This window comes from Aquila chrysaetos, chromosome 5, assembly GCF_900496995.4.
Source record: "Aquila chrysaetos chrysaetos chromosome 5, bAquChr1.4, whole genome shotgun sequence".
NCBI classification, from domain to species: domain Eukaryota; kingdom Metazoa; phylum Chordata; class Aves; order Accipitriformes; family Accipitridae; genus Aquila; species Aquila chrysaetos.
Window position 1 is genome coordinate 15,305,981 of NC_044008.1, and position 25,764 is coordinate 15,331,744.

The 25,764-nt window shown below is 41.5% G+C and overlaps 2 protein-coding genes across 9 annotated transcripts in view; one reads left to right on the forward strand and one right to left on the reverse strand.

Moving 5' to 3' along the window:
• The window catches only part of ATXN7L1 (ataxin 7 like 1), a 132,206-nt gene extending 107,615 nt beyond the window's left edge, over nt 1–24,591 (reverse strand). For 6 of the 8 annotated variants that reach the window (XR_005932321.1, XR_005932322.1, XM_030015943.2 and 3 more), the window contains exon 1: nt 23,736–23,804. Coding sequence is in view for 6 of the 8 variants with exons in the window: in XM_030015943.2 (XP_029871803.1) it covers nt 23,736–23,754 (19 nt within the window). In the remaining 2 variants the exon portion in view is untranslated. Of the gene's footprint in view, nt 1–23,735; nt 23,805–24,349 lie in introns of those variants that run through there. The other 2 variants (XM_030015952.2, XM_030015946.2) reach the window with 2 other exon arrangements.
• Nucleotides 24,592–24,819: 228 nt separating this feature from the next.
• Nucleotides 24,820–25,764, forward strand: part of CDHR3 (cadherin related family member 3) — a 66,700-nt gene continuing 65,755 nt past the window's right edge. Inside the window, exons 1-2 of the mRNA XM_030015954.1 lie at nt 24,820–24,940; nt 25,176–25,322. The gene's annotated coding sequence lies outside the window, so the exon portion shown is untranslated. The remainder of the gene's footprint in view (nt 24,941–25,175; nt 25,323–25,764) is intronic.

Consider the following 25,764-nt stretch of genomic DNA (forward strand, 5'->3'; position numbering starts at 1 on the left):
CGTATCTTGAGGGATGCAATGCAGAACTGCACTGTGTACGCTGTTGCAGCACCAGACCTGTGGAGGGTACTTGTCTTGGGGATCTTGGCAGCAGTTGGGTGAGAGATTAATGTGGTGCATGGATTTAATGAAGGGTAAATGAATATAACATCAGACAGAATCACTATTTTAGCCAAAAGAGGCTGTGAAAGTCTTTGTTAAGGAGGCTAATACCTGAGTATAGAAAAAACGCAGTATGCACTAACACCCCACTCAGCACAGTACAAGGAATGACCATATACATCTGTGCATATTTTAAGTATCACTCACAAAACTTCCAAGTTAGTGATGTGCACCTTCCTTCTCAATCTCTTGTTTGATGGACATGAGCTCTGTTGAACTCTGTATCTGAATGGCATGAGACACTACCTGCTAATGTAAGCTCCCTATTAATGAAGCTTCTGTAAACGATCTATCCAACTACTCTGCAATTAAATACTGTCCTGTTTCTGAGATTATTGCAAATAGTTTTTCCAACAACTTTTCAACAGAAAGGGTGTTCTGTAGTTATCAGAGCAGAAAGGTTGAACAGTCCCTTTTTTTTTTTTTTTTTGGAGCATTCATTATAGAAAGCCCCTGCCTAAGGAAAACTCTTAAGCCCAGAATACATTTCTTCCACAATGCTAAAATATAAAGCATCTTCAAGGCTTCTGTCATAGGCAGAGGATTTCTAAACCAGTTTCATACCTCAAAGTGCATTTGTTCTTTTAAGTCTCCAAGTTCAAGTGCAGTACATCACTTGATACCTAAACAGAGTCAAATGGCCACACTTTAAAACTCGTCTCTCAATTGTGAGCATTAAAGAGTCAAGAATCTTTGTAGTTTATAAAACTGAACTCTTTTTATTTTGATTAGAACAACATGTTTCTGCAATGTAAAAAGCCTCCAAGAGCTGTTAAAAAAAAAAAAAAAATCACTAACTATGGGGAAGCACATACTCTGACTAAATTACTAGGATGCATAGTTACTGCATGACTATACAATAGAGTTAAGGCAGTCTGGATACCTTACCTATAAATTTCTTCACTGATTTAATGAGTTTCTTTAAAGTCTGAGATATGACTTTATAACTTTATCACTCGTTACCTATATTGCAATACTTGAAGGATACTTGCAACATCACTTTAACTTTTAAAAATCTTGTAATATTACCACATTTTCTCCACATAGTTTTATGGCAGTGAAAAACAAAAAAGAGATTTTTTTTTCTTCCTGACTGTATCATCCTAAACTCTTCATAAACACAAATCAGAACTTGCTAATTACAATTCTACTTCTTTATCACTTAAGTGGAAGCAGTTTCCATTTCATGCACCAGCTGAATTTTACAGCTAACACTATCAAAGTCATCAGCTATTAAATTCAACATCAATACACTAACAATTTCAATGGAAAACACGGGCATAACTAAGATCCAACCCTGGATTAAAAAAATCTTAGTCTATAACTGCGTGTACATGAAGTGGGAAGATTTAGTTTCATCTAAGAGTTATATTTTACAGCAAGAATAATGCTGCAACTATCTACCACTTACAGTTCAGAAGCTGGCCATTTGGCCATTCACAATTAATTTATTTCAGTTCAGTATCACAAGGGTAGCTACCACAAATTAACAGATGACAACTCCCCATGTCATAGAAAGGAAAAAAGAAAGGGGGGGGGCAGGGGGAGCAATCATGAAAAAGAAATTATAATAGAATAAAAATCACTAGTAATCATTCATGCCCAGTTAATTATCAAAATATGCCCCAATTCTTATTTTAATAACATACTCATAGCTAGCTCACAATCACTGTTTACATTCCAAGATAATTTACAAGTGCTTTACAACTGCATGTTTCAATAACCTTACAAGGACTTTTATTCCTCTGTGGAATCAGAGCATTACAAAATGTCAAACTTGTTGCAAAACTGCTGATGAAATTGTGAATAAAATCATCTCTGCTAAATTCCACCAAAAAGATACACTATACAAAAAAGAATTAAAGCATTCCTCCCACATGAATATTTACTCTTTGCAAAAAAATATTTTAAAATTTATTTAAAATAATACGGGACTATTTTTTCCAGTTCTATTGTCAACTGTTATTTCACACACTGGAAATGTATTTCACTTTAATAAAGTTACAGAACAAACATACCAAGGCCTAAACTTACATTTTAATGACTGGATTACTATATTATCATCATGACATCTGCATACAAGGATATAGGGATCTCCTTAAGTGACATGCACTGATTTGACTGCGTAGCTTTCAATTACATTCAGAAGACTTCTAGATTTTACAGCCTCCAAACATAAATGAAAAAGAAGTGTCCTCATTTTCAAAAGTCAGTATTCTGAACTTTTAAGAAAGATTTTGGAGATGTAAGGTGAGCAACATCATTCATAATGGGAGCTATCCCGCTGTTAATGAAATCTTTGCCCCCTATTTTGCTGTGCAGAGTGCTGAACACACATACCAAAGGAACTGTAAGCCACCAGTAGCCCAGACACCATCAAAACTCAGGACACTCTAAGCAAACAAAAACTTAATCATTTACCACAGTTCTTGATTCCTTCAAACAGATTCTGGCAATTTGCAATCTCCCAGAGTATTCCCATTAGGCATTTCTGAAACACTTACACATAAAGCAAATTAGGCAAGAGGGCACGCTACTAGCCAGGATGCACTCTCTGCAACTTCAGAAGAATTCTACTACGGTGTGAAATCCCCCCCTGCTCCTCTACCCTATCCTTCTTCTCCAGGGTAATTTTCTCTCACCTCTAACCCTCTGTGCCCTTTCAACTGTCCAAACCTCTGTAATTAAAAACAAACCTATGGCAGAAAATGCCAAGAGCAACTCAAAACCAGGTAAAAGAAGATATCACATACAACAGCAAGTTCCTTGCTGCAAATGTCTCTCTGAATGAACCAACTCCATAGGAGCACTCTGAGTCAATTTGCTCTCATAAAAAGAAAATAATGAACTGATACCTGCTAAAGTAAAGGAAAGCCTCCTTCAAGCTACGGAATATGTACAGAAGCGTGAAACTGCTACTCTGTCAGCTGCTTGGATTTAAGCACAAATTCTGAGGAAAAAAACCCCACGATTCAAAGCTATTTGAGGCTTCAATACACAGTTAGTAGAGTGCAGTCCACAGATATTCTGTAAATAATACAGACCTGTGTAAATAATACATTCCAAGGCAAGGTTTGCCAATGCTGTCTGGACAGAGACCTGGATTTTGCTACCTAACTTTGTTTGACTGCAAGTACAGCAAAATTTTAAACACAACAAAAGAAAACAGAAAGAAAAAAAAAAAAAAAAAGTCCAACTATTTCAATGACAAAATCTCTTCCGTAAAATAGCCCAATAAGACTGGCACTTTCTGGAGAGATAGAGAAAACCAGTTTTTCTCTCCTCAAACACAGGAGGAATTAAAACTTTACTTGCCAGCAGCAGTGTAAAGCCATGGCTAGTCTCAGTCTCCAAGTTCCCTCATAGATGCCTGGTCTTCCATTACTCTGCTCTTCATAAAAATATCAATGGTTACTCAAAGTGAGGCAAAGGGGGACATAGCCTCTGTACAGGTGCAACTAGCTATACTGTGTAAATAACACGATATAGGTCTTTATGGAATGTTGTTGAAAATGTGCCATGCGCTGCAACTACATGCAACAATATATATATATATTTTTTTTACTCACCTCAGCCTCATACAATCTCCAAATGAAGGTGCAGCTAACCAAAGCACTCTAGCAACACAACTGCAGGTTTATCTTATATGCTTGGAGCAAGTCACTTGGCCTCTCCATGTTTCTGTTTCTCCATCTGTAACACTTCAAAGAAAGCTTGAGAGGCTTAGTTTATTAAGCAGCCTGCCAAGTCCTTTAGACAGGTGTGTTACTAAAGCATTAAAACCATGTTCATTGGTTCTGAAAGGGTAAACCGTTAGTCAAACCAAAATAAAACCAACAATATCCTTAAAAGAAGGCTACACTTTTTAAATGAGAAGTATCATGTTTACCTTATTTTCCTTTACAGAAAAAGAATCTCCAGACTTCAGATATTTTATTACAGTAAGACATCAGAGATCTGACTTTCTTCTGAACCCCCTTTCCCTCCATTTACTGTTACACTCCTGAAGGAGTGATAAGCAGAGAGAAACAAACCAGTAACACCAAATGAGTGACATGCGTCCAGCCAGACTCACTGTCCCCAGGCCACAGGGGAAGACCTCTACACACCAAGGCCTGTCAGCACTCTTTAACTGACAGCTGATGTCAACTACAGGTTGCCTGATGAGGGCAGAAAACAGTCTGGATGCTAATACAGACAAGGACAAACTGTTCCCAACACCTGCAAAAGACAATATATTAGATACTGGCAGTGAACACTAAGCACTAGACTTCTTTCAAAGCAGTATCCACGTGGAAGTTTTGTATCTATACAAACCCAAGGTTCAGGCTCTTGTTCTTTTGTAAATGTTGCTTTTGCTGCAGTATCAGTGAGAGAATTCTCACAAAGCCATTCCTAGCAAGAGAAAGAGTCCACCTAAAATACTGACAATGGACAAGGATCATCTAAAAGTACCAGCTATATAATACAGACACATATTGACCAACTCCCAAACACTAGTTCCACTTAAGAGTACATACTTTTTATAGCTAAAACCAGTTGCTACACAGATGAAACAAAATAAAAACTCAAAAGAGAGACTGATAAATAAGAGTACCGATTTCTTATAATTTTTCAAAGTATTAAAACTTGAATAGCCAAATAAGACAAATATTCTCCAACATATCACAGATTAAAACCAGATTTCATTTAGGCAAAAGACCTCCAGCACACTGTATAAAAGTTGAAACATCAGATGAGGGGAACGTAACTGATGCCTTGAAAGACAGTCATTTTGAATCACCAGATACTTAAGAAAAATCTTGGAACCCAAAAGCAAACATGATTACAGAGAATTTTCTAAATATACATGTATACACATAAACATATATATTTAGGATATCTGCCTGTAGATTTTCAGCATATAAATATGGTAATGCTGCAGTGCCACCCTTCATCTTGCTCCTGCTAACCTTTTTGTGTGCTTTGTATCTTTTTCGGACTGCAAATGTGTATCTGTACTACATTTTGCTGCTAGTTTATCCAGCACACATAAAAGATGGCCTGATATAACTGTCAGGATTGTGCACTAGCTCTCTGAATCCTTAAGCTCCCACATCAGCACGGAGTATTTCAGTCCCACACTTCCAAGTCCACACTGCAGAGCCTACCCTGCCTAGAGCATCCTGAAGAGTCACTATAGTAAAAGTAACACATTTTCCTCCTGACAGGTCAGTGTGGCTCTCTCTCAGCAAGTGACCAGCAGTAAAGAAAGTAGAGTTTCAGTTCAATCAGACACACAGAAATGGAAGTACTCCTCTCCTGGAGCTGGCATCTGACCTATATGCCGTATCAAGTATATACTGTTTAGCAAGAGCTAATGGGCTTCTTCACATTGCTGCCAATCAGGACATGAACTCTTCTGCTGCGAGTGACTGCTGTCATTTGTCTCCTGCAGAAGCACACCTTGACATTTTGGTAAGGGGAGTTGGGAAGAGAGGAAGGGCTTCTTCGTAATCAATAGGCATTAGATAGAAATACATGGTTCAAGATGCCTTTTGATGGGCAGGACACTGACATAAAAAGCCAAGGAAATACTCAGAATGGTCTGGTGCCACCAGGGTGCCTCATATAGCATGAGGTTCTGAAGTTCTGCAGCTTGTTTCTCCTGAAGCAAGCACAACTTTTGGAAGATGACGGTCCTGATCCGTTTAGACTTTGAAACTGTGGCATGACCATCTAGAGCATGATTTTTTTCAATATGTACCTTGTTCCTGTAGAAAGCAAATGACAAATAAGAACTTTGGTGCTGTTAACTTCCAGCTTGAGTAACAGCCATGAGGAACACTACCTCACAGGAAGGTGAAGGCTTGAACTTTCTACAGTACAATGGAGTTTCCATACATTTTAACGATCTTTATCTGACAGCAATAGTGAGATATACAGCCCATCAAACTACTGCCGTGGCTGGTCACACTGTGCAGGTAAAATAACTTTATCTGACTGCTTCCTCCAGGTTTTAAGTAATCTGTCCCTGCTGCAGGGTATCAGTCTTCTTCTTGAACTCCTGCTTCCAGATTAGAAATTACCCTTTGTAGAGCTTTATGTCAAAGCAGATATCATCTTCTGTTGTGGTATTTGCCATAGTCTCAAATATAATCTACCTGAATGCAGGTATGGATTAAATGATGCCGGGAAGGTTAAGTAGACCAGTCATCTTGATCTTAGCAGGACTGTTAGTATTCTGGAGAGAATATTGGCCTAACAGCAGATCCTGGCTTAATGCAACATTTGTGAAATCATGGACAGAGGGATGTACGTAGTGAGGGGACTATGACAGGGACACCCAGTCCAAACATTCAGTCCAGCTCAGTACACAAGTAACATACTAAAGGCAACTCAAGAGTGTAAACTTCTAAATATTTTGTAACTACTCAGCTATGAACTGATGGATCAGATACCTGTCAAGCTATGCTACCTTGTCACAGGCAGCAACAAGGAACTGAGGAAGATTCAGATTCCCTGGACCTTTAGGACCCCCTCATGGTACTACTACAAGGTAGCACAGGACATGTGTGACCCTGTACATTCCCAACCAGAAACAGCCTGAGCTCAGGCACAGAGAATTCACATGGCTCTAGAACAGAACACACACCGACGCAGATTTGGAGCAAACCTCACCTTCCCATTTACAGTTTGTTTTAGCCTTTCCAATTGCAGGAAAACAAACAAACAAAAAAACCCCCATTTATTCTGCAGTCCTGAAATTCTTTAGTTTTTGTTGGGTGTGTAAGCCCAAAAACCTAACATTTCATAAAAAGAAATCCAATGTTGCATATTTTCTTTTTTAGAACCTCAATTCATGCTGCCTTCTTTTACAAATTTTTGGAGGCAGCAATACTGGTAAGGGGATGAGGGAGGAGGATTTATAAACTTGAGATGCAGCACATTTGTTTTCCACTTATTTTGTATAGAGTGCTTACAGGAGTTACAGGACCACCAACACTGGGGGAAACCACTGGAAGTGTGTCTTCACTGAAAGTAGGTTAGGTGCTCCCTTTAAGCCCACATACACAACACCTCTCATCTAAGTTGAGAGGTACCTTATATCAGCATTGACTAGCCTTGCTGTGGTCATAACCAAGAGAAAAGGTGACACTTTCACTCATACTGGTGATGATTTTACAACACAGAGGCAATACTGAATGATTCAAGTGCTAATGTCCTTCAAAAGATTCTTTTGCAAAACCAGGACAAAAAGAGTTCTCACACAATTCATTAGAAATTACAGAGCCTCTTACTTTACCACAAAGATTGACCTGCTATGTCCTCATAAATCCACAGACAAGAAGGTAGCACCACGAAAAACATGTTAACAAAGGTTGCTTTGCTTTGCAAACAAAGTAAAGCCAAAGGTGGCATTTGGGCCCAGCTGTCAGTTACATGAACTTACAGTGAGAAGGCACAAACTATCTGCAAAGCTTCTGAGAAGGCTAACAATTATATTGGTAAATGATTAAGTTATGCTTAGAATTAATGACTGGAGGGATATATGTGGGTTTGATTACCAGGAAAATATAAAGGGAGAATGGAAAGCATTAATTCCTCTTTTACCTGCTATTAAGGGATGGTCCCTTCCCACCCATCCCGCTAGAAAGCTGCCTTTCTGCTTTGATCACCTCATCTTTCACATGAACTTCTTTTTAAACAAAATAAGCATTTAAAATGTATGAAATTTTAGGGAGGAGAGGAACTGCATTGGGTTTGTGCGGTGGAGGGGGCCGCAGGGGTGGCTCCTGTGAGAAGCTGCTCGAAGCTTCAAAGTCGGACCCGCCTCTGGCCCAGGCCGAGGAGAGCGGATTCCAGAGGGGGAACCCACAGCGAGTAGGGGATTGGGATGTGAGAGGAACCCCTCTGCGGGTACCGAGGTCAGGGAGGAAGGCGGGCAGGAGGGGCTGCCCCCGCAGCCCGCGGGGAGACCAGACGGCAGGCTGTCCCCCCCAGCCCACGGAGGGGAGCGGGGGAGCAGATGCCCACCTGCAGCCCGGGGAGAGAGGAGCCCACGCCGGAGCAGGGGGCGGATGCTCCCCAAGATGGCCGCGGCTCCGTGGGGAAGCCCGCGCTGGGGTCTGTGACTGAAGGTCGGCCCGCGGGAAGGACCCACGCTGGAGCAGTTTGTGAGGAACTGCAGCCCGTGGGAAGGAGTCACCTTGGAGAAGTTCACGGAGGACTGTGTCCCGTGGGAGGGACCCTGCGCTGGAGCAGGGGAGGAGTGAGGAGTCCTCCCCCTGAGGAGGACGGAGCGGCAGAGACAAGGTGTGAGGAACCGACCCCAACCCCCATTCCCCGTCCCCCTGCGCCGCTGGAGGGGAGGAGGGAGAGAGAACCGGGAGTGGAGTTGAGCCGGGAAGGAGGGAGGAGTGGGGGAAGGTGTTTTAAGGTTTGGTTTTACTTCTTTTTATCCTGTTCTGATTTGATTGGTAACAAATTAAAATGATTTTGTTTTTTAACCCAAGTTGAGTCTATTTTTTGCCCATGACCATAACTGGCGAGTGATCCCTCCCTGTCCTTGTCTCGACCCACAAGCTTTTCGTTATATTTTCTCCTCTCCATCCCACTGGGGCAGGGGAGCGAGCGAGCAGCCGCGTGGTGTTTTCTTGCCAGCTGGGCTTAAACCATGACAGGAATTAAGAACAAAAATCTTCCTTATGATCTGTACTGAATTTCTATGTTAAAACAGGCTGTAGAATTTCATCACATTTTTCTAGCTGCAAACACAAGCTTTCTGGCTGCCTAAAGCACCAGGTGCTTCCTGGGAAAGCATCAGGGCCTTACGCGAGGATTTTGTGCAACAGAGTCTACTACATCCCTTGATAAGCTGTGCCTATTTAATTGTATCGTTAGAAAACTGTACCTTATTTCTAGTCTGAACTGATCTAGCTTCAGCTTTCAGCCATGAGAATCCCCTTAATCTAGCTGACAAAGAACCATCTAACTGTCAGATACCTTCACCCTGTCTAAGTACTTATAGACTTATCAGGTAGCCTCTACTGTCTGTTGATAAATAGATTGAGCTTCTTAAATCTTCCATTCTAAAGCTGATTATCCAGACCTCAAATTAATGTAGATTTTTTCTGAACTCCTTCCAGTTCTTCCAACACTTGATTGCACATCAGAACTGGGATACAGTATTTCAGTAAACCCATATAAAAAGCAGTAGTATTCACCTCCCTCCTACTCTCCCAGTCATGCACTTTCAGTCTTCTTCAAGACTGCTTTGAACAGGGAGTAATACTTCAATTAATCAACCCTCTAAGGTAATTCTTCCATCCCTACTTATATTCTAGATAGAAATTCTTCCTAACACAACAAATTCAGAACGGACAATGACCAAATTTACTTCCATTTGTTATAAAGAAAAATATATATGCTTTTTTTTTAACCCCAACTGCATAAGCTTTATGTATGATGGAATGTATGAATTCAGTGCCTGTATTTTACAAGTGAAAAACTGCAGAGAAAAAGATTATGTTGCAATCATGTAATAGTTACCCAATTTAAAGCCACCTCTTTAAACTACTATTTCATTCAATAAACTCACCACTCCCAGCCTATTTTGCACTATGGTGTTTGGATGCTCACTTGTATATTCACCTCGAGGTGCTGGGTGGCCACAGCAGATTTTATTTTCAGCAAAATCCAGTGGGCACAACGAAAGATTGCTTCAGGCTAGAGGCAGTATTCTACCAGACAAAAGGCAGAGCTGCAGGCTAGTCATGGAGGATTTGCTAATGTTGTAAATCTACCCATGTAGTGAAAATTAATTGCCAGTTATAATCTACAATTATTACTGTATCACTAGCTAGTTTCCCTTCCTATCTTGGATGAAAAAGAAACCAAGTAAAATCATGAAATATCTAGGATAAGCATTTCCACAAACAGGGAAAAAAAGCAAACTGACAAAAAAAAAAAATCAGAACAGAGATTGTAAGATCATATCCGATCATATCTGGTAAAATATACATGGTCTTCGCTGGCAGAGCAGGTGCAGAAAAGAAGATGATGCTAGTGATGTTTGCACAGGAAAGGGGCAAGCAATCTAGCTTTTGGAGCACTAACATAAAATTCTACTTTCAAGTAATTTTAAAACGATAGAAAAGCACCATACTAGTATTTGTGGTAACTTGCTAAAATATAGTGAAGTACTGTGGTTTTTTGGTACAAGAACTGGCCTATTCTCATAAGCTTGGTTTGGGTAACTGTTCTTTGATAGAACGATTAACGCCAACAATGTATTTTGAAAGATGGCAGTCTTTGATCAGTGCTTAATTTTAATGACCAAAATTTGGTGCCAATGGGAGTATCACCTTTTGGAAACCAGTAAACAGAGTGCTAGTCAGTAAAGCCTGCCATGACCTCTCACAGGCAAAGGTAACAAGCTTTGATCATTTTGCCTTTTTTTTTTTTTTTGGTAAATAAATACATTCTATGTACCTGTATTCTCTTTGTAATCTAGAAACAAGGTATTGCTCCTTTCCTTTCCACATCATTATGCAATAACATATTTCAGTGAAGACTGGATTACACCCTGTCAGTACACAGCAGGCTTTCAGCGTTCTTTCATTTAATTCCAGCGCAGGTAGGATTAGGCTTTCAGCAGCAGCCATATTTGTGTTCAGAGATGCCCCTGCCCCCTTTCAGTGACAAATGGATTAATTTCTGCACATAGCTAGTAGAACACTTTGGGCGTTTTTCCAATGAAAGGTGATCTATAAACATTATCAGTAGTCAACTTGTTTATTCTCATTATTTCTTCCCATTCACTCACTCCCTCTGCCGTTCCTCACACTGATAGGTGGGCTGTATGCATGAATCACATTTCATACCCTTCCTCTGGATATACACACACTGCCTTGATTATTACTCAAAGCAGCTTTAATACATGATTTTGAACACAGGGAAAGTCTCTCTCTCACAACCTCACAGTACTAAAATGAACAAGCTTTTAAAAGCACTTGTTCTGTGTATTTTTTTCATAGCATTCTATGCTTGCACATGGTATGTCAGAAATCTGCCATGAAAAGCCCACATTCAAGGGGTTCTCCTGAAATAAATTCAAACTTCAGAGGCATTTGGACACAACAGACTCACTCTAAGGTGGAAAGTCCATAAAAAGAGTCAAAGCTGCTTAGAATTTCCCATGTCATTTATCCTCTGATCCTGTAATATACAAACAAAGGGGCGTAAAAGAACTAATACAGAAGAAGAAGGAGTGTGAAAGAATGACAAATGTTATTGCACACACAGTGTGTTAGTTTCTCTTCACTTTTTGCCTAGTATCAAAACTAGGGCACCATTCAAGAGAACAGATGAGGTTGAAGCCTAACAAGAAAGGGAATGTTTAAGTTATTTGGAGAACACAGGGCATGTTTAGGGAACAGAGTTAAGGAAGATTAAGATTTATCTTCCAATATTTATGTTATTTTTGTCGTTTGGCAATTACAATTAGTTTCGCTTTCCAGCTCCGAGACAGTATTAACAAAACAAGGAGAGTTTATTTTTTACAAATAAACTGCTTTCACTAGAAATCTGTTCTGTACATTACTTTCCTGTGTGCTATACTATCAGCTTTGATGCCTACTTCTTCCACATCAATAATTATCCTCTACCTCCTTCAAATTCCTCCTTAAAATAGCTGCTTGCATGAAATTTTTTGACATTCATAGACTGATTTTTGTCTTCACAACATACACTGCTTATGGCTTTGTCTGAACTGCATTGTAAGCTCTCTGAAATACAGACCATATCTTACTGTTTTTTAAAGCTACCACTTTTATACGTTACATCATTTGAACATTACACATCTCTAGAACCTTCCCAAATATATACTTAATAACAAGGAATTAAAAAAAAAAAAAAAAACAACCCCAAAACCAACCCCAAAACCTCATATTCAGGATAAATTCACACTTCCAGGAAAGCAATAAAGGTTTACAATAGCTTTGATATGCCAAAGAGCTTGGATAACAAACAGTCAGAATAGTGACAAGTATCTTGAAAAGCTGGAAACAATAATAAATGCTGCAAAATAAAACTTGTAGCATTCCCTCCTTCAGTGATGCAGTCAAGAATATGTTTTTCTGATAAACAAGAAACCCAAAAATATGTAAAGCTGCATTACCTCTTTCAAAATCTAAATACCTACAAGACTTGGTAACTTTCACACCCAGTGTGTTGTGAATTATGAGAGTAGCTGAAGAAAACTTACACCAAGCACAGAATGTACAAAGACTATTAAAAGCGCTATACACACAGCTCACCATAATTTCAAGAGCTGAAACATTTTTTCTCCCATTTCTCCTTATATTTTTCCATTGCCATGCATTCAGTTTCTTAGTATATTTGCCCAATGTTCTCCAAGTCTTCTAAAAAGCCAAAAATAAAACAAAAGCATGAATACTGGTTAGAAGCACAAACCCTCATGATATTGCACAAAAAGCCCTGAGAGACCCTGAAGAGAAAATCTGAAGACTTTTTTTTGTTTTCTTTTTTTCTCAGTCACTCTGCAAGACAGTATGTATAAGCTGTTGGGATGACTGAACATTGATAACATACAGGGACAGGCAGAATGTTGCTCGAGAAAGGCAAGGTAATGGATAAAACCTTCCAAGTCAAAGGATCAGCTCAATCCTCTGTGCGTGAGTGAACAACTCTTTCCTGCAGCATTGTCCTCTTCCCATCTCTTTCCTTCCAGAGATGTTTACATCTACTAAAGAGACGTTAAAATCTGATATTAACTTCTTAAACACCAAGAAGCCTGCATCATGAATAACAGCCATTCCATGTAACACCTCAAAAATCATTAAAAAAAAAAAAAAGGCTGTATCATAAAGCATGCCTGCCTGTAGCACGTAGACAGCAACAAGCTTGCTTTGCCCTGCAAGACAAGCAAAAGCCATACAACCATGTTTACTGCAGCACCGCGCCCAAGCTCTGATGATACACCCTGCGCACTATGACATTAGCCAGGGCCCAGTCCATGATAATGTAATCCTATGGCCTTGTCTCGGCTCTGGAAGCAGGAAGCACAAGTCAGTATCAGTATGTGATAGATCATGTAGACGTATTATCTACTTACGATGCACTGCAAAGAACAGAACTACTGAGCAAGAAACCAGCAAGCAAACTACTTTCACGTCCATCATGTGATGTGATAGATATGACCAGTCACCAAAGCATGGAAGCATTCTGCTTTGAGCCATGGTCTACACTCTCTTCTCTCTCCTTGGAGACAAGGCAGTATTCTCTGGATTTCTCCAAAATGCTGCTGCTCTTTAAGGCTTTGAACTTTCTCAAAGGCACATTATGGATTCAAGCATAGGGCTGTCAGATAGCACAAACTGCCATCAGTCTTCTCTCCAGTCATCTCCAAAAGAAACTTTCATCTGTGAACCTGACTCAAAGGCTGACCTGGCATATACTGAATGGCATCAACTTCCTCTCTCAGGACTGCTCATTATTCCCATCCCATTATTTCTGATACCCAGGACTCCACCCTCTTTCACACTGACACAATATTTTATGCCCTTTTTGTTTCCACCCTTGATGTTTTTTTGCTTTTCCTTCCCACAACTAGGTCCAACTCCACCAATCCTGAACCCATGATCATCTTAACTATCCATTTCCTTCGCTTTATTCTTGCCTGTCCTAGAATTTGCAGTAGAAAAGGAAACCAGTCTGGAAATGAGGTTATTGCACATTTTCTCTCTCTCTCCTGCTGCTTAGTAAGCTGTACCATTCCTCCAGTTGAGCTGAACCCACACCTGCAATTTCAGCCTTTTTTCCTCCTACTTTTGACTCACTCCTCAAACCTTTTCTCTTGTATCCATTTCTTTCTCCACAATAGAATGGAAATATTTATTCCAAGAGAAAGCCAGAAAACATAATAATAATTTCACGTTTTCCCTTCCCACTCTCTTTCTCTTCCTTACAGCTCTCCCTTCTTCCTCGTACCATAGATATGAAACACATCTGTCCCACTCTCCACTTGCCTCACTCACAATCACCCCATACCTCACATCTCCTTTCTCCTCTTGCTCTGACAGAACAGTGGGACAGCCAGTCTTTCCTATGTTTGGAAATCTACTTCCGACCCCGTGCTTCTCTATACTACTTCTCTTTCTATCCTTTCACCTCTAAGCTCACTATGAACTGTTTGATAAGAAATTACACTTTTGTCTCTAACTTCATCCTGAACTCCCTTCAGCTGTCTCTTGCACTACACTGAAACTATTTTCACTAAAATGTCTAAAAACCTTTTACTATTGCAATGTCAAAATAAGTTGTTAATTTCCATCCTCCATAACCCTTGTGCATTCTTCATAAAAATTAAATACATTTCTCTTTTTGAAGCATTCATTCTCCTTTTCTGACTTCCATGACTCTACCCTCTCCTGCTTCCTTTCCTCTCTGTATCAACCCCTTCACAGGTCACTGGGAGGCTCCTTTGTCTTCTAGTAGGGCTCCACTGAGCTACATCTTTTCCCCTTCCCTTATGTCTGGGAATTTCATCCACAAATTCACCTCCTAAGGAGGAGATAGGTCTCAAATAGAGTAGATTTATGTCTAAACAAAAAAAACCTCAGTCTATCTTTCTGACACCTCTTGTCACTGAGTAGCTGTCAGCTTCGGCTCAATACAGCTAGAACAGAACTTAGATCTCAGCTCTCCCACCCTCTTTTCTCTACCTCCTCTCTTGATCACTGTGGACAGCATTATCATCTTGCCCATCACTCAGATATGAAATACTATGTCATCTTTGACAATGACTTCTCTCTTGATCCGTTCATTCAGGCTACGTCTAAATCTAAACGATTCTTCCTGTCTTGCATCCTTAGGACAAAGTCTTGTCTAAACATCTTCAGAGCTAAAGGTTTGCCTGGGCCTTCACCTCACATTAGTTACTAAAATTTTCTTCTTTTTCGTCTTGACAAACATTATCCTGCTTGTTCACACTGTTCCAAAAGTTCTTTCTTCTATATTGTCATACTGATCTACCATTACTCTCTCTGCATCCTTCTATGCACAATTCTCCATTCCAACTTTAAACACTGGAAACAACTCATCTTTGCTTTCCAGGCTCCTCTGTCTTACCTACACTATACTGTCCACATCCTACTTGCTGTCACACCATTTGCTCACATTTCTAGTTGGCCCATGAAGTCAGTATCCATTTACTAAGCTTTTAACAACCAGTCTGTATTTTCATTCAGGCCAACTTCCACACCTGAGTAAGGATACCTTCCAAGCTCTTGCAAAGCTACTTCACTGCCCTCTGAACATCACCTTAAAGCTTTCCTTGCCACGGTTTTAAGCAAGCCACTTTAGGCTAAAGCCTACCACCTATCATGTTGAGCAACTAAGTGCTTTTGTTTGTCAATATCAAAACTCCTGCTTTGTCATATATTAAAAAATTATTTCTCTGCAGCACAACGATTTCACAACACGCACATGCACACACCCTTCCTCCCTGAGCTGGTACCCTGCACAGTAGTATCTAGTCTCTGATGGGGCTGCTAGGCATTAAGATCATGCAAATAATAATACTGCCTCCCTCATCATGGCCGTAACAGATGAATTACTTATATTAATCCAGATCATTGTTCTCTGACTGTCTCCATTAGCAGCCCCAAACAAACAAGGTTTTGGCTCTGTCAGTAGCTGCTGTGGTGGCGTGGGTCCAACAAACTTTTCAGATTTAAATCATCAGTAGCATCCTGTCTCAATGAGACATAACTAAGAGCACCTTAAAAAATAACTGGATATGCTAACTACCACCTGATAATCTATCTAATCTGGACAATCACAAGTGGTCAGCCCAAAGGCCACCTGAGGACAGAATACTTATCAGAGATTCAAAGATGAACACACATGATGATTTACAGCTCTGTAAACCTCTGCTTCCATTCTGACCATTTCAGCTCAGAACAACGACAAGGTGAAGTCACCTTATTCTGCCACTGGAGAGGTCCAGTCCCATCCTGTTTTGTCTTGCTAGAGAAGACGCTTTTGATCCAACAAACTTGTCAACGACTATTACTTGTATGATGTTAGCAGTCCAAACATAACTTCAAATCCCAGTCTCTGCCCACCTCCTACATCTAGCCCCCTGCAGTAGGAAAAGGAAAAGAATGACTGAACAGAAAACATCAAACACTGTATATTAGAAAAAAATTAAAACAAACAAAAAGCACAGAAAAGATCACCACACAGAATCAAACCCCATGAACTCTTGCCCTTTGCCAGTCATTCTTACATCTTGATGTTACTTCATCAGTCACCCTTCTGTCTCTTGTGCTGAACACCTGCTCCAAGGGAACGGAAAGGGAAGCAAGCCTAAACCCCTTGTGTACTGTGCACAGCTCTGTCACAATACAACTGCTTCCGTTTTACAGATGATTCAGGAGGGGCCTGAGGATTAAGTGAAACTGCACTAGACGTGCATTGGTACCAGAAGTTGTGCAGAACCTAGAACTTTTGTCTTCAAGTTCTTTGCTACTTCTGGCTGATGCTCCTTCTGATCCGGGAAAACTCCACTTGTTTTTTGCCAAACACCACACGTTTTATAAATACATGCACACACAGAAACCAGAAAGCAGGAAGACCACATAATTCCAAATTCTAACTGCTGTCAAGAATACAGATAAATAGGAAGATGTGTTGGGCTTAAGGGCTGTATGATTAATATAACTTAGTAAAATATGAAAGGAAATTGTTGAATAAACACAACATTTCAGAACTAAGGAAGATATCTCTGTTTCTATTGAGTACAAGGCCAAGAGCAATCAGAAAGCCCACTCCTCCAGCAACTTCAGCGGCCTTCAAGCATAACTTTTATTAAGCCATACAACAAGTTATGACAAACCCACTCCCTTAAAATCATCAACATTCAACCATAGAAAGGGACAAAAAAAAGAAAAAGAGAGAAATGATGCATGCAATAGTTGGTTTTCCTCTGCACCACATCGGTCTTAAGTAACTGCACTGGATTCCATCTCCAGTTCGAGTCAGCTTAGACAGCTGCACAGCACTACGATAAAAAATTGCATCAGTTTACCCACATAGCATCTTTCTTTCTCATCCAGCAAGAGTACCATCAAAGACTTCTTGTTATAGACTTGCTGAGACACCTCTGTCACCCTTACTGCGTCACGACAGCAATCACCACAAGTTTTTTGGCATATAAATCACCTAAAGACACTAGCTTCACCTGGCATCCTGCACCATTAACTCCTGAATCAGCTTTTTCAAGGACTAGCTGAAGAACTTCTGCACCAAGTTGAACTTGGAAGACAGAAAGATTCAGTAACTTAATCCAGGACCATACAAACTGAAAATCTTTCTTGCTAGTTATTCCAAAATTACTCTTAATAACAAGTTGTCATGGCACTCATGTAACCTTATGGTGGAGTTAACTCTTTAAGAAATACTCATATTGATATACTATTTTTGCTGAAGGTGATCCTTCTTAGTAATGCATGCAGTGTTATAAATCTAAACTAGGACCACCAGAAACTTACGCTTTCTGCCTACAAGACTCCTGTGATCCACACAAAATGTGATTTGAAACATGTTTTCTACAGGATTTTCCACTGCTTCCATCTCATATACCTCAGCCTTGGTTAAACGGCTAACATTTTTTGCCCCAAAGGTAAAACAGAACCTGATAATGACCTAATTTTTAATTAACTAGAATAAAAGGCCCATTTCAAGGAAATTACTCCATTTCACAGTGGAAATGGTTCAACTCTTGTGTAGTCTTTTTTTATACATGGAAACCTGTATTTCATCTATAAACTATTAACCACATGCAGTGGAAGATCAACAAGAAAACACACACGTGTTTTTAGATCTCAATCAAAATTAGATACAAGAAGTCATTTCACTTTCTGCAGTGACAACAGGGCTTGGGGTACACTCTAGTAAACGCATAATTTCCCTCTTTCTCAAGTCTGGTTATAAATTACAGCAAGTAGAAGGAATGCCAGGATACACATCTTTAGTGACAGTGCTGTCAGTTGACAGAAAATCACACATGGTTTCCCCGCCCAGTGATCAAAAGAGGTACCTTAAACTACAGGAGAATAACTGTTGCACAAATACTGGGAGAAATATCACCTGAACTCCATCAAGATATGTGCCACCTAACAAACCCAGAATTTTTAAAGAACTCATTTATAACACAACAGGTTTAGATACATATTGAATAACATCAAAATCCTGATTCAAAACACAGAATGTCTGATCAGAGAACCTTATCATTATGCCACTCTTTTTATCCAGTGTGAGGGATGACAAACAAAACCATAGGTTTCAGAAAACAACTGTGTAACTATGAGGATAAACTACAATTCTGACTACATTTCTGGGCACTATCATACATAATGTTTCATTCTTCCTCTGTCACCATTCCTTGGGACACTTTAAATGAGGTGACAGCCACAACCAGGATCCACGCCACCCCCCTGCAGAAGGTGTCCATGGGGGGGTGGAGGGGTGGAAATAATATTGGAGTCAGATATCATATACTGAACTGATCAGGCATTTAAACACCAGAATGCACACCAGAATTCAATTCCACTGTCATTTCTCATCCTAAAGAAAACCCCCATGGGGACCTTTGCTCACTGTTCTTATTCCCAGCATAAAGATAAGAATGGTAAGAAAAAGTTTCTCTTGACAACAGCCACAGTTTTTTACCCTGCCAATTCTCAGTTCTTTCACTCATCAAGCTCCACCTGAATATTACATCTGTTTAAGAACCAGTATCTCTGGAAGACCTTATTAGCTTATAGGGAAGAGAAAGAAAATTAAACAACATTCACCCCTCTCCTTTGCCCACTGCAAAACCAAAACCAAAACCAACCACAAATTAACCAACTAAGGTGGTCTAAATTCAATAACCTCACCTCCTTCTTTTGGGGTATGTGTTTAAAACTTTGTTATAATTTTCTTTCCCTCTCAGACCATTCCAACATTCCCTACCACCACAAAAAGGTAAAAGATGAAGGCGGCTAAGAAAAACAAGAATGTTTTATTCTTAAGTTTTTGTTTGATATGTTTTTAAAGGAGACAAACAGCATCATTGGCAAACCACTAGTAAAGAACAAAATAAATAATAATTAAAAAAAAAAAAAAAATCAACTCCAATCCCTGTGCTTACATTAACCAGCTGGTTTTGTCTTGTCTTCTTTCACAATCTCCTCACAAATAATTTTGGTTCTCTTCCTCTTGCTTTTCATAATGTAGAATGTTGTATGCTACATCCTTTTTTTCCTATACAAGTGTTCCCTACCATCGCCCAACCTCCTTAACTTCTTATTTTTCCATGAAGAATGATAAAATCATCAAGATAATATTCTGAAAAATAAGAAAATACCAAAAGCAAAACTAATCAGTATCCCTTTAATTTTGTTCTGATGTTGCCAAAGGATTTACCAAAAAGCTTTCCATCAGATATTTATGTGGGAAGTCAAAATAGAAAAAATATATTGTAAACAACTATCCAATAGATCTAAAACTCCAGTTTGCATGTGTAATCATCAAGTAAAACAGTCAAGTTTGGGGCTGAGCAATAATAATAGAAAATCTGTAATTTTAACACAACATCAGAAAAACAGAACAGAGTTTTTTACGTAACATCCTTAATGTTAAACAATGAGTCAGTATGGTTAGTGAAAAGATTATCTAAGACAAAACACACACATTATCAGATTGAAACCTCAATAATACAAACCCACTGAACTGAGAAACTGAAGTTGACTATGACACCAAGCACCCAGATATAGATCTAAATCCCATAGGTCATATTTAACCCTGCTGTAGTTCACGAAGATACACAGGATATATTTTGCTCCTTTACAGCCTGTGCCTACCTAGAAATACTCACAGAACTTAATGCTTGCACATTTACTAAACTGGTATTAATAAGAGTTCTGTACATAAAACCGAAAAAATGACATCCTTCTATTATTTTCTTAAATACTGTATAAAGTAAAACATACGCCTCCAAAATTAATCTAAAATCAGTTAGAGGTTATGACTGATAATAAAAGATCACTGCATCTATCTCAGGCATACAGTTACTGTGACTTTTTACAGGACACAAATTGTCAAACCAATATAGACTCCTTTTACTATGCATGCTATCTACAAGAAAATCTTCAATTCTTCATATACACCATTCAACTTTTAAAAATTCAATATAAATTCTAAATGCTGCTCCAATTCTGATAACCCCTCTTTCAGCTAAGCCAGTTGGTTGGTAGTGATTTGTCAGATAAGTTACACAATACTGTTTCTGTTCCCTGATTAGATAAGCAGATAAGTTGGGGTTTTTTCCGGCCCAAACATTTATGCATAAAATTTTTCACTTTCTGTGAACACCTGCAACTTTGTAATGCCCTCTCCACAAATCTACATGCCAGTAAAAGTCAACCATGGACATACTGTATTTGCTAAAGGAAAACATAAAGTGAGTATTAGCATGCAAAAGGCAATTCCATCTACAAAACTGAACAAACCTTCAGGAAATTTCTCTCCCTCTGTGCTGCCTACATAGACACTGTAGAATAAACGAAAGCAGCGAGCAATATTTCTTCATCTTTACTTCTGCCCTAAAGATGGGGCACATGGCCTCGGTGCATCTCTTGCATTATGGAAATGAACAGCATAGCCAGACTGCGACCCCTTTGCCCAGGGATGTGCTAAGTAGCATCAACCACTTCGGCAGCAGAGATTTGGCAGTGTTTCTCCCCACTACCACTGGGGAATGCTGCCTCCCAGGTCCCTGCCTGGGTCAAGAGGAGGAGGAAGAGAGCCCATCACTCTAAACACATATAGTACACAACCAGAAAGGAGGCAACGATGCAGGGACGAAGCTAGCTGGAAGCACTTTTTGACATCTGACATAATTTTTCTACAAAACCAAGAGAAACGCCTTGTCGTGATCTGGAGGACACCACCGTCTTCCCACCCCTTCCCCCCACCATGTTTTCCACACACAGTTTCACTAGTCTAAAAAGGCTTCTTGCTTAACTGCTTACAAGGGAATGGCCATGTAAACCTGGTCACATCGACTAAAGTTGACAAAACGCAGACAAATATTATAAAAAGTAAATGTGGCGAGATCAGATTTATCTTTATCTAGCAGGTCATGATACTTAAAGTCTTGTCTGTCCATCATTCCCCAGTTACCTTATAGAAGTAAAGTCTGATTTTTCTAAGACACCGCTTATGATCTCCTGGCACCACAAATGCCATGAGGCAGCCTGCTCAAGTAGGTAAGATTGCAAAGAAAAATGAGTTGGGTTTGGGATTAAGACCTACCACGACCATGACCCTTTGTCTATGAACAAAGCAGACAAAAAAAGTCATCACGTCACGCAACAGACATGTGCAAGATGAAAATAAATGCACAAGCATTTCTGCACGTATAGCAGAGGTGTTTTCTGCAGACCAATCTAACTCTTCAAATTTTTCCCCACATTTATTAATAAGGATAGTGAGGCTTAAGGAAGATTTACAGTGGGTGTTCAGACACACAGATGGGTGTGGTGAAAACACCTGTATTAACAGACTGCTTAAGTGAATACAGTAGAAATATTTCAACACATACTAATTTATTCAAACTTCATGAAAGCTCTTGCTAAGTGATCCAAAGCAAGTTACTACTTGGAAGTGATAAAATTCCTAAAGCTTTTTATTTTCTAAATATAGCAGTCAGTTTTGTTTTTTTAAACTGTATTACAATGCAAGTACTATAAAAGCTAATAAGTGCTTCACACCTGTCACTATCATAACGTCAGCAATGACATTATACTTTGTTTGGAAATAATTTTTCTGGATAGTGAGTTTAAATAGAGCTCCTTTGATGGAGTCTCTAACCCCACAAGAAACAAACAATGAGAGACTAGAGCTGATAATCTAAACTGACTCGTTCTAGGAAACAATTTGCATATTATGTATGACTAAGGAATACGGATGTGCTTTGAACTTTATGTCTCAAATAAGCTTATAATAAGAATTTGTGTTCAAGGACTTCTAGGCGCAAAAAATTTTATCTCAACAAATTGAACTCCTTATGAAGGCCAAGCTCCAGTAGCACGATTTTTGTTTGATTACTTTTGAATCAAATGTATGCTCAACATTACTGATAGACATACAAACTGTTTGAGCCTTGAACCTTTTACCTACAAATATACTACATGAAAATCCCAGTTCTGCCTCTAACTTATTTTTGGGCTCACAAAATAGAGAGGTTCAGGCACCTAATAATCAAGACAGGAACACAATCAAGGTTGGCATCGCTATAAAGGTCTTTCAAAAGGGAGGTTTTATGGTATTTTAAATAATTTTATTTAATGTGTCCTCCATGTAATTTTATAGTTTATCACACAAGTCTACATTACTGATTAATTCATTCTTTCTTCAAGAGCTTGTTTAGAAAACACAAGATTCCTTTAAGCTGCCAAGACGCTCAAAATTGAACGCACGTGTAATGAAAACTATAATATAACGAGAAACTTAACATTAATTTCAGAATATATATGATGACATTACAGGTAACAGCGGGATTTCTCTCAGCATCAGTAAGTCACACCAAAGTTTCACTACGATGGGATCATTCATTATGAACTGACTTCACAAGACATGTTTCTCACGGCAGAAGGGTTGTATATGTATACCGCTTTCTTAACAGAACAGAAACAAACAGAAAGCTATACGAAAATAAGTCTCAAACCATTTCACTAGTTGCACTAGGTGTTACCCCAGCATGACGTTAAGGACGCACGTCACAAACGAAATGTGTAAATTTGATTTGCCTACACTCACCACTGAAGTTTCTCCTCCCGCAACTGACAGAACTGTGTCAGACATGGCATATTAGCAAATACCATTAGCCTGGAATTTGCCTGTTCATACTTATGGTACCAGAAAACCTTATGGCCAAAACGATCTATTATATTTTGTTTTGCATAATATGCATGGCTTAGCCTCACGTTAAGATAATATTAGACGTTGGTCCCTCAGCTGACTGCAAGTCACGCTCAGCAGTGAGAATAAAAGAATAAGATGTGACTTGAGCTAAAGCGAATGAACTCAAAGATTGTAACAGACCATTTCTCTCCACGAGTGAAAATGTTTTTCCGCTACAGTCGCTAATGATAATATAACGTTTAAAGTCGATGCACGGGTTTATATGCTTATCTTCACACAGAAGAAAGTGAAACACTGCACCAAGGCACGGGGTCCTTGAAAAAAATCCAATATGGCCACTGATGTGTAGTTGTCTTTTGACTTAAAATTGCCTTATCTTTTACCAAGTCTGTCAGTCGCACGCATACACCTGTTATCCTCGTACTTCAGGAGAAGTTGACACAGCGACAGTCACCTGCGCGTATCCAACCCCGAAACATTCTTCGCGGCAGAGAGATCCATATGCTATTAGACTACCCTGTCAAGGCCAAACCACAGTCACCCACAGCCACCAAGAGACAGACAGGTAGAGAGGTGTGCCAGCACTATCCACTTACCTTCTTTATTAAGCCTCATAACCTCCCTGCTTTTTCCACCCTCCTTTCCAGTCTCTTCTAGATCTACACCTGCAGAAGAGAAGCAGAGTCAGGAAGCGCCGAGGGCCCAGAGGTGTGCATTTATTGTTTGGCGGGGGGAGGAGGAGAGGTGAGGAGGTGAGCAGTGTTTCTATTTGCGACAGCAAAAGCACAATGGTCGGAGCATCTGCCAGGGAGCGGAACCGCCGGGCCCCCCGCGGCAGCACGCTCCGGCCCCCCCCCCCGCAGCATCCTCCGGCCCCTCCGCGCCGCGCATCCTCCCCCTCGCCCCCTTCCCCCACCGCGGCGCCGGCCCAGCGGCGGAGCCCGCGCCGCGGGGCAGCGGCGCGGCACGGCACGGCGCGGCGCGGCGTGCGCCAGCGCCTCCCGCACACATGGCACCGGGGGCTCGGCGCGTCAGCTGAGCGCCCGGGGGGGCGGCACCTCCCGCCGCGCGGCGCGGCCCCGGGGAGGGCGGAGGGGGGGGGGGGGTGGCCCGGCCCGGCCGGGCCCCCGGCCCCCGGCCCCGCCGCCGTTGCGTGCGCTCCGAGGGAGGGGAGCGGCGTGCCGAGCCGCGGGCCGGTCCCTGCCCTTACTGTGCGGGGGGGCGGCGCCGTGCGCGTGCGGGGGGGGCGGCCTCCCGCACCCAGGCGGCCCAGGGCTGGCCCAGGAACGCCTCGGGACTGGGCACGGGCCGCTCCAGGGCCGCCATGGCGCCGCGCCTGCTCCTGCCTCCTTGTTGCTTTTCCCGTTTCCTTCGGCGGCGGCGGCGGCGAGCGAGCGAGCGAGACACGGGATTCGAGAACGCCGCACGTCATCCTCGGGACGTTCCGCCGCCCACACGGGGGTAGTGTCAGCCCCTGCTCCCTATCAGATCGGGCTCCCCGCCGCCCAGCGCGCATGCCCGCGCCCCCCGCGCCTGCGCGCCGCGCCCCGCGACGCCGCCGGCAGCCGGGCCTGCCGCCCGCCCCGAGGGGGGCGCCGGACCCGCGCTGCCCTTCCGCGCCCCCGCGCAGCGTCGCGGCCCGGCCCGGCGCGGCCCGGCCCGGCGGAGCCGCCGCCTCGCCTCGCCTCGCCTCGCCTAGCCGAGGGGAGCGGGGCCGGCGGCCGAAGAGCCTCGCCGGGAAGGCAGCCGCTGGCGTTGCGCGCCCCGGGGTTGCGCGCCCCGCGTCTCGCCGCGCCCCGCAGTAAGTCCCTGGGACGCGCTTTCGGTAATTGCGGCACGGCCCCCGCGGCCCGGAAAGGGCCCCGGATTGCGGTGTTGGGGCTCCCCCCACCCCCCGACTTCTTCCAGCTTCGCTCCTGTGGATCACCTATAACCACAACCACAGCCATTTTGTTGTCCAAATGCTACCTAATCTGTGTTTGGCTACAGGCTTTCATCTGTTTGCAAATGGGTTTTTTCTTGTTCTGGTGTTTTAGGCTATGGTGCCACAGCTCTGAACTCAGAGGTCCCGCTCCTCTCAAATAATACCCAGGTTTTCATCTCGCTATACATAACCAGTGGGATGTACATGCTTTTCATTTACTTTTAGGACTCTGTCATTCTTGGTTTATTTCACCATCGAGGTAAGAATAGAAAATAACACTCCTGTGAACATTTTTGCACGCAGTATACCTAATTTGGGTAAGGAGTTACAGCATAAGCCTATTGCTCCAGCTCACGCCTATTAAGCCAAACAAACACCGCTGGTGAAGGACTTGGTTTCATTTAAGCAGCCTCACTGACTCCACATGCAGCATCTTTCATACAGCTGTACAGCCCCAGCAGAGTACTGACGACTGAAGTTTACGGTTCAACACACACTTCTCGGAGTGGTGGTGCGGGCTTTACGTGGTCCCTTCCCCGTCCTACCTCTCTTCCCAGCCACTCGTTTAAGACCCTTTGTCACCATTCACTTTTTGCTGGTTCAAACTGTTGTGGGACAATGCTGAAGCAGAGCATGGAATTAATCTAGACTCAAGAAAAAAGAATAGCGTTTAGGGCCTGCTCAGGAGTTGGAGCAGTGGC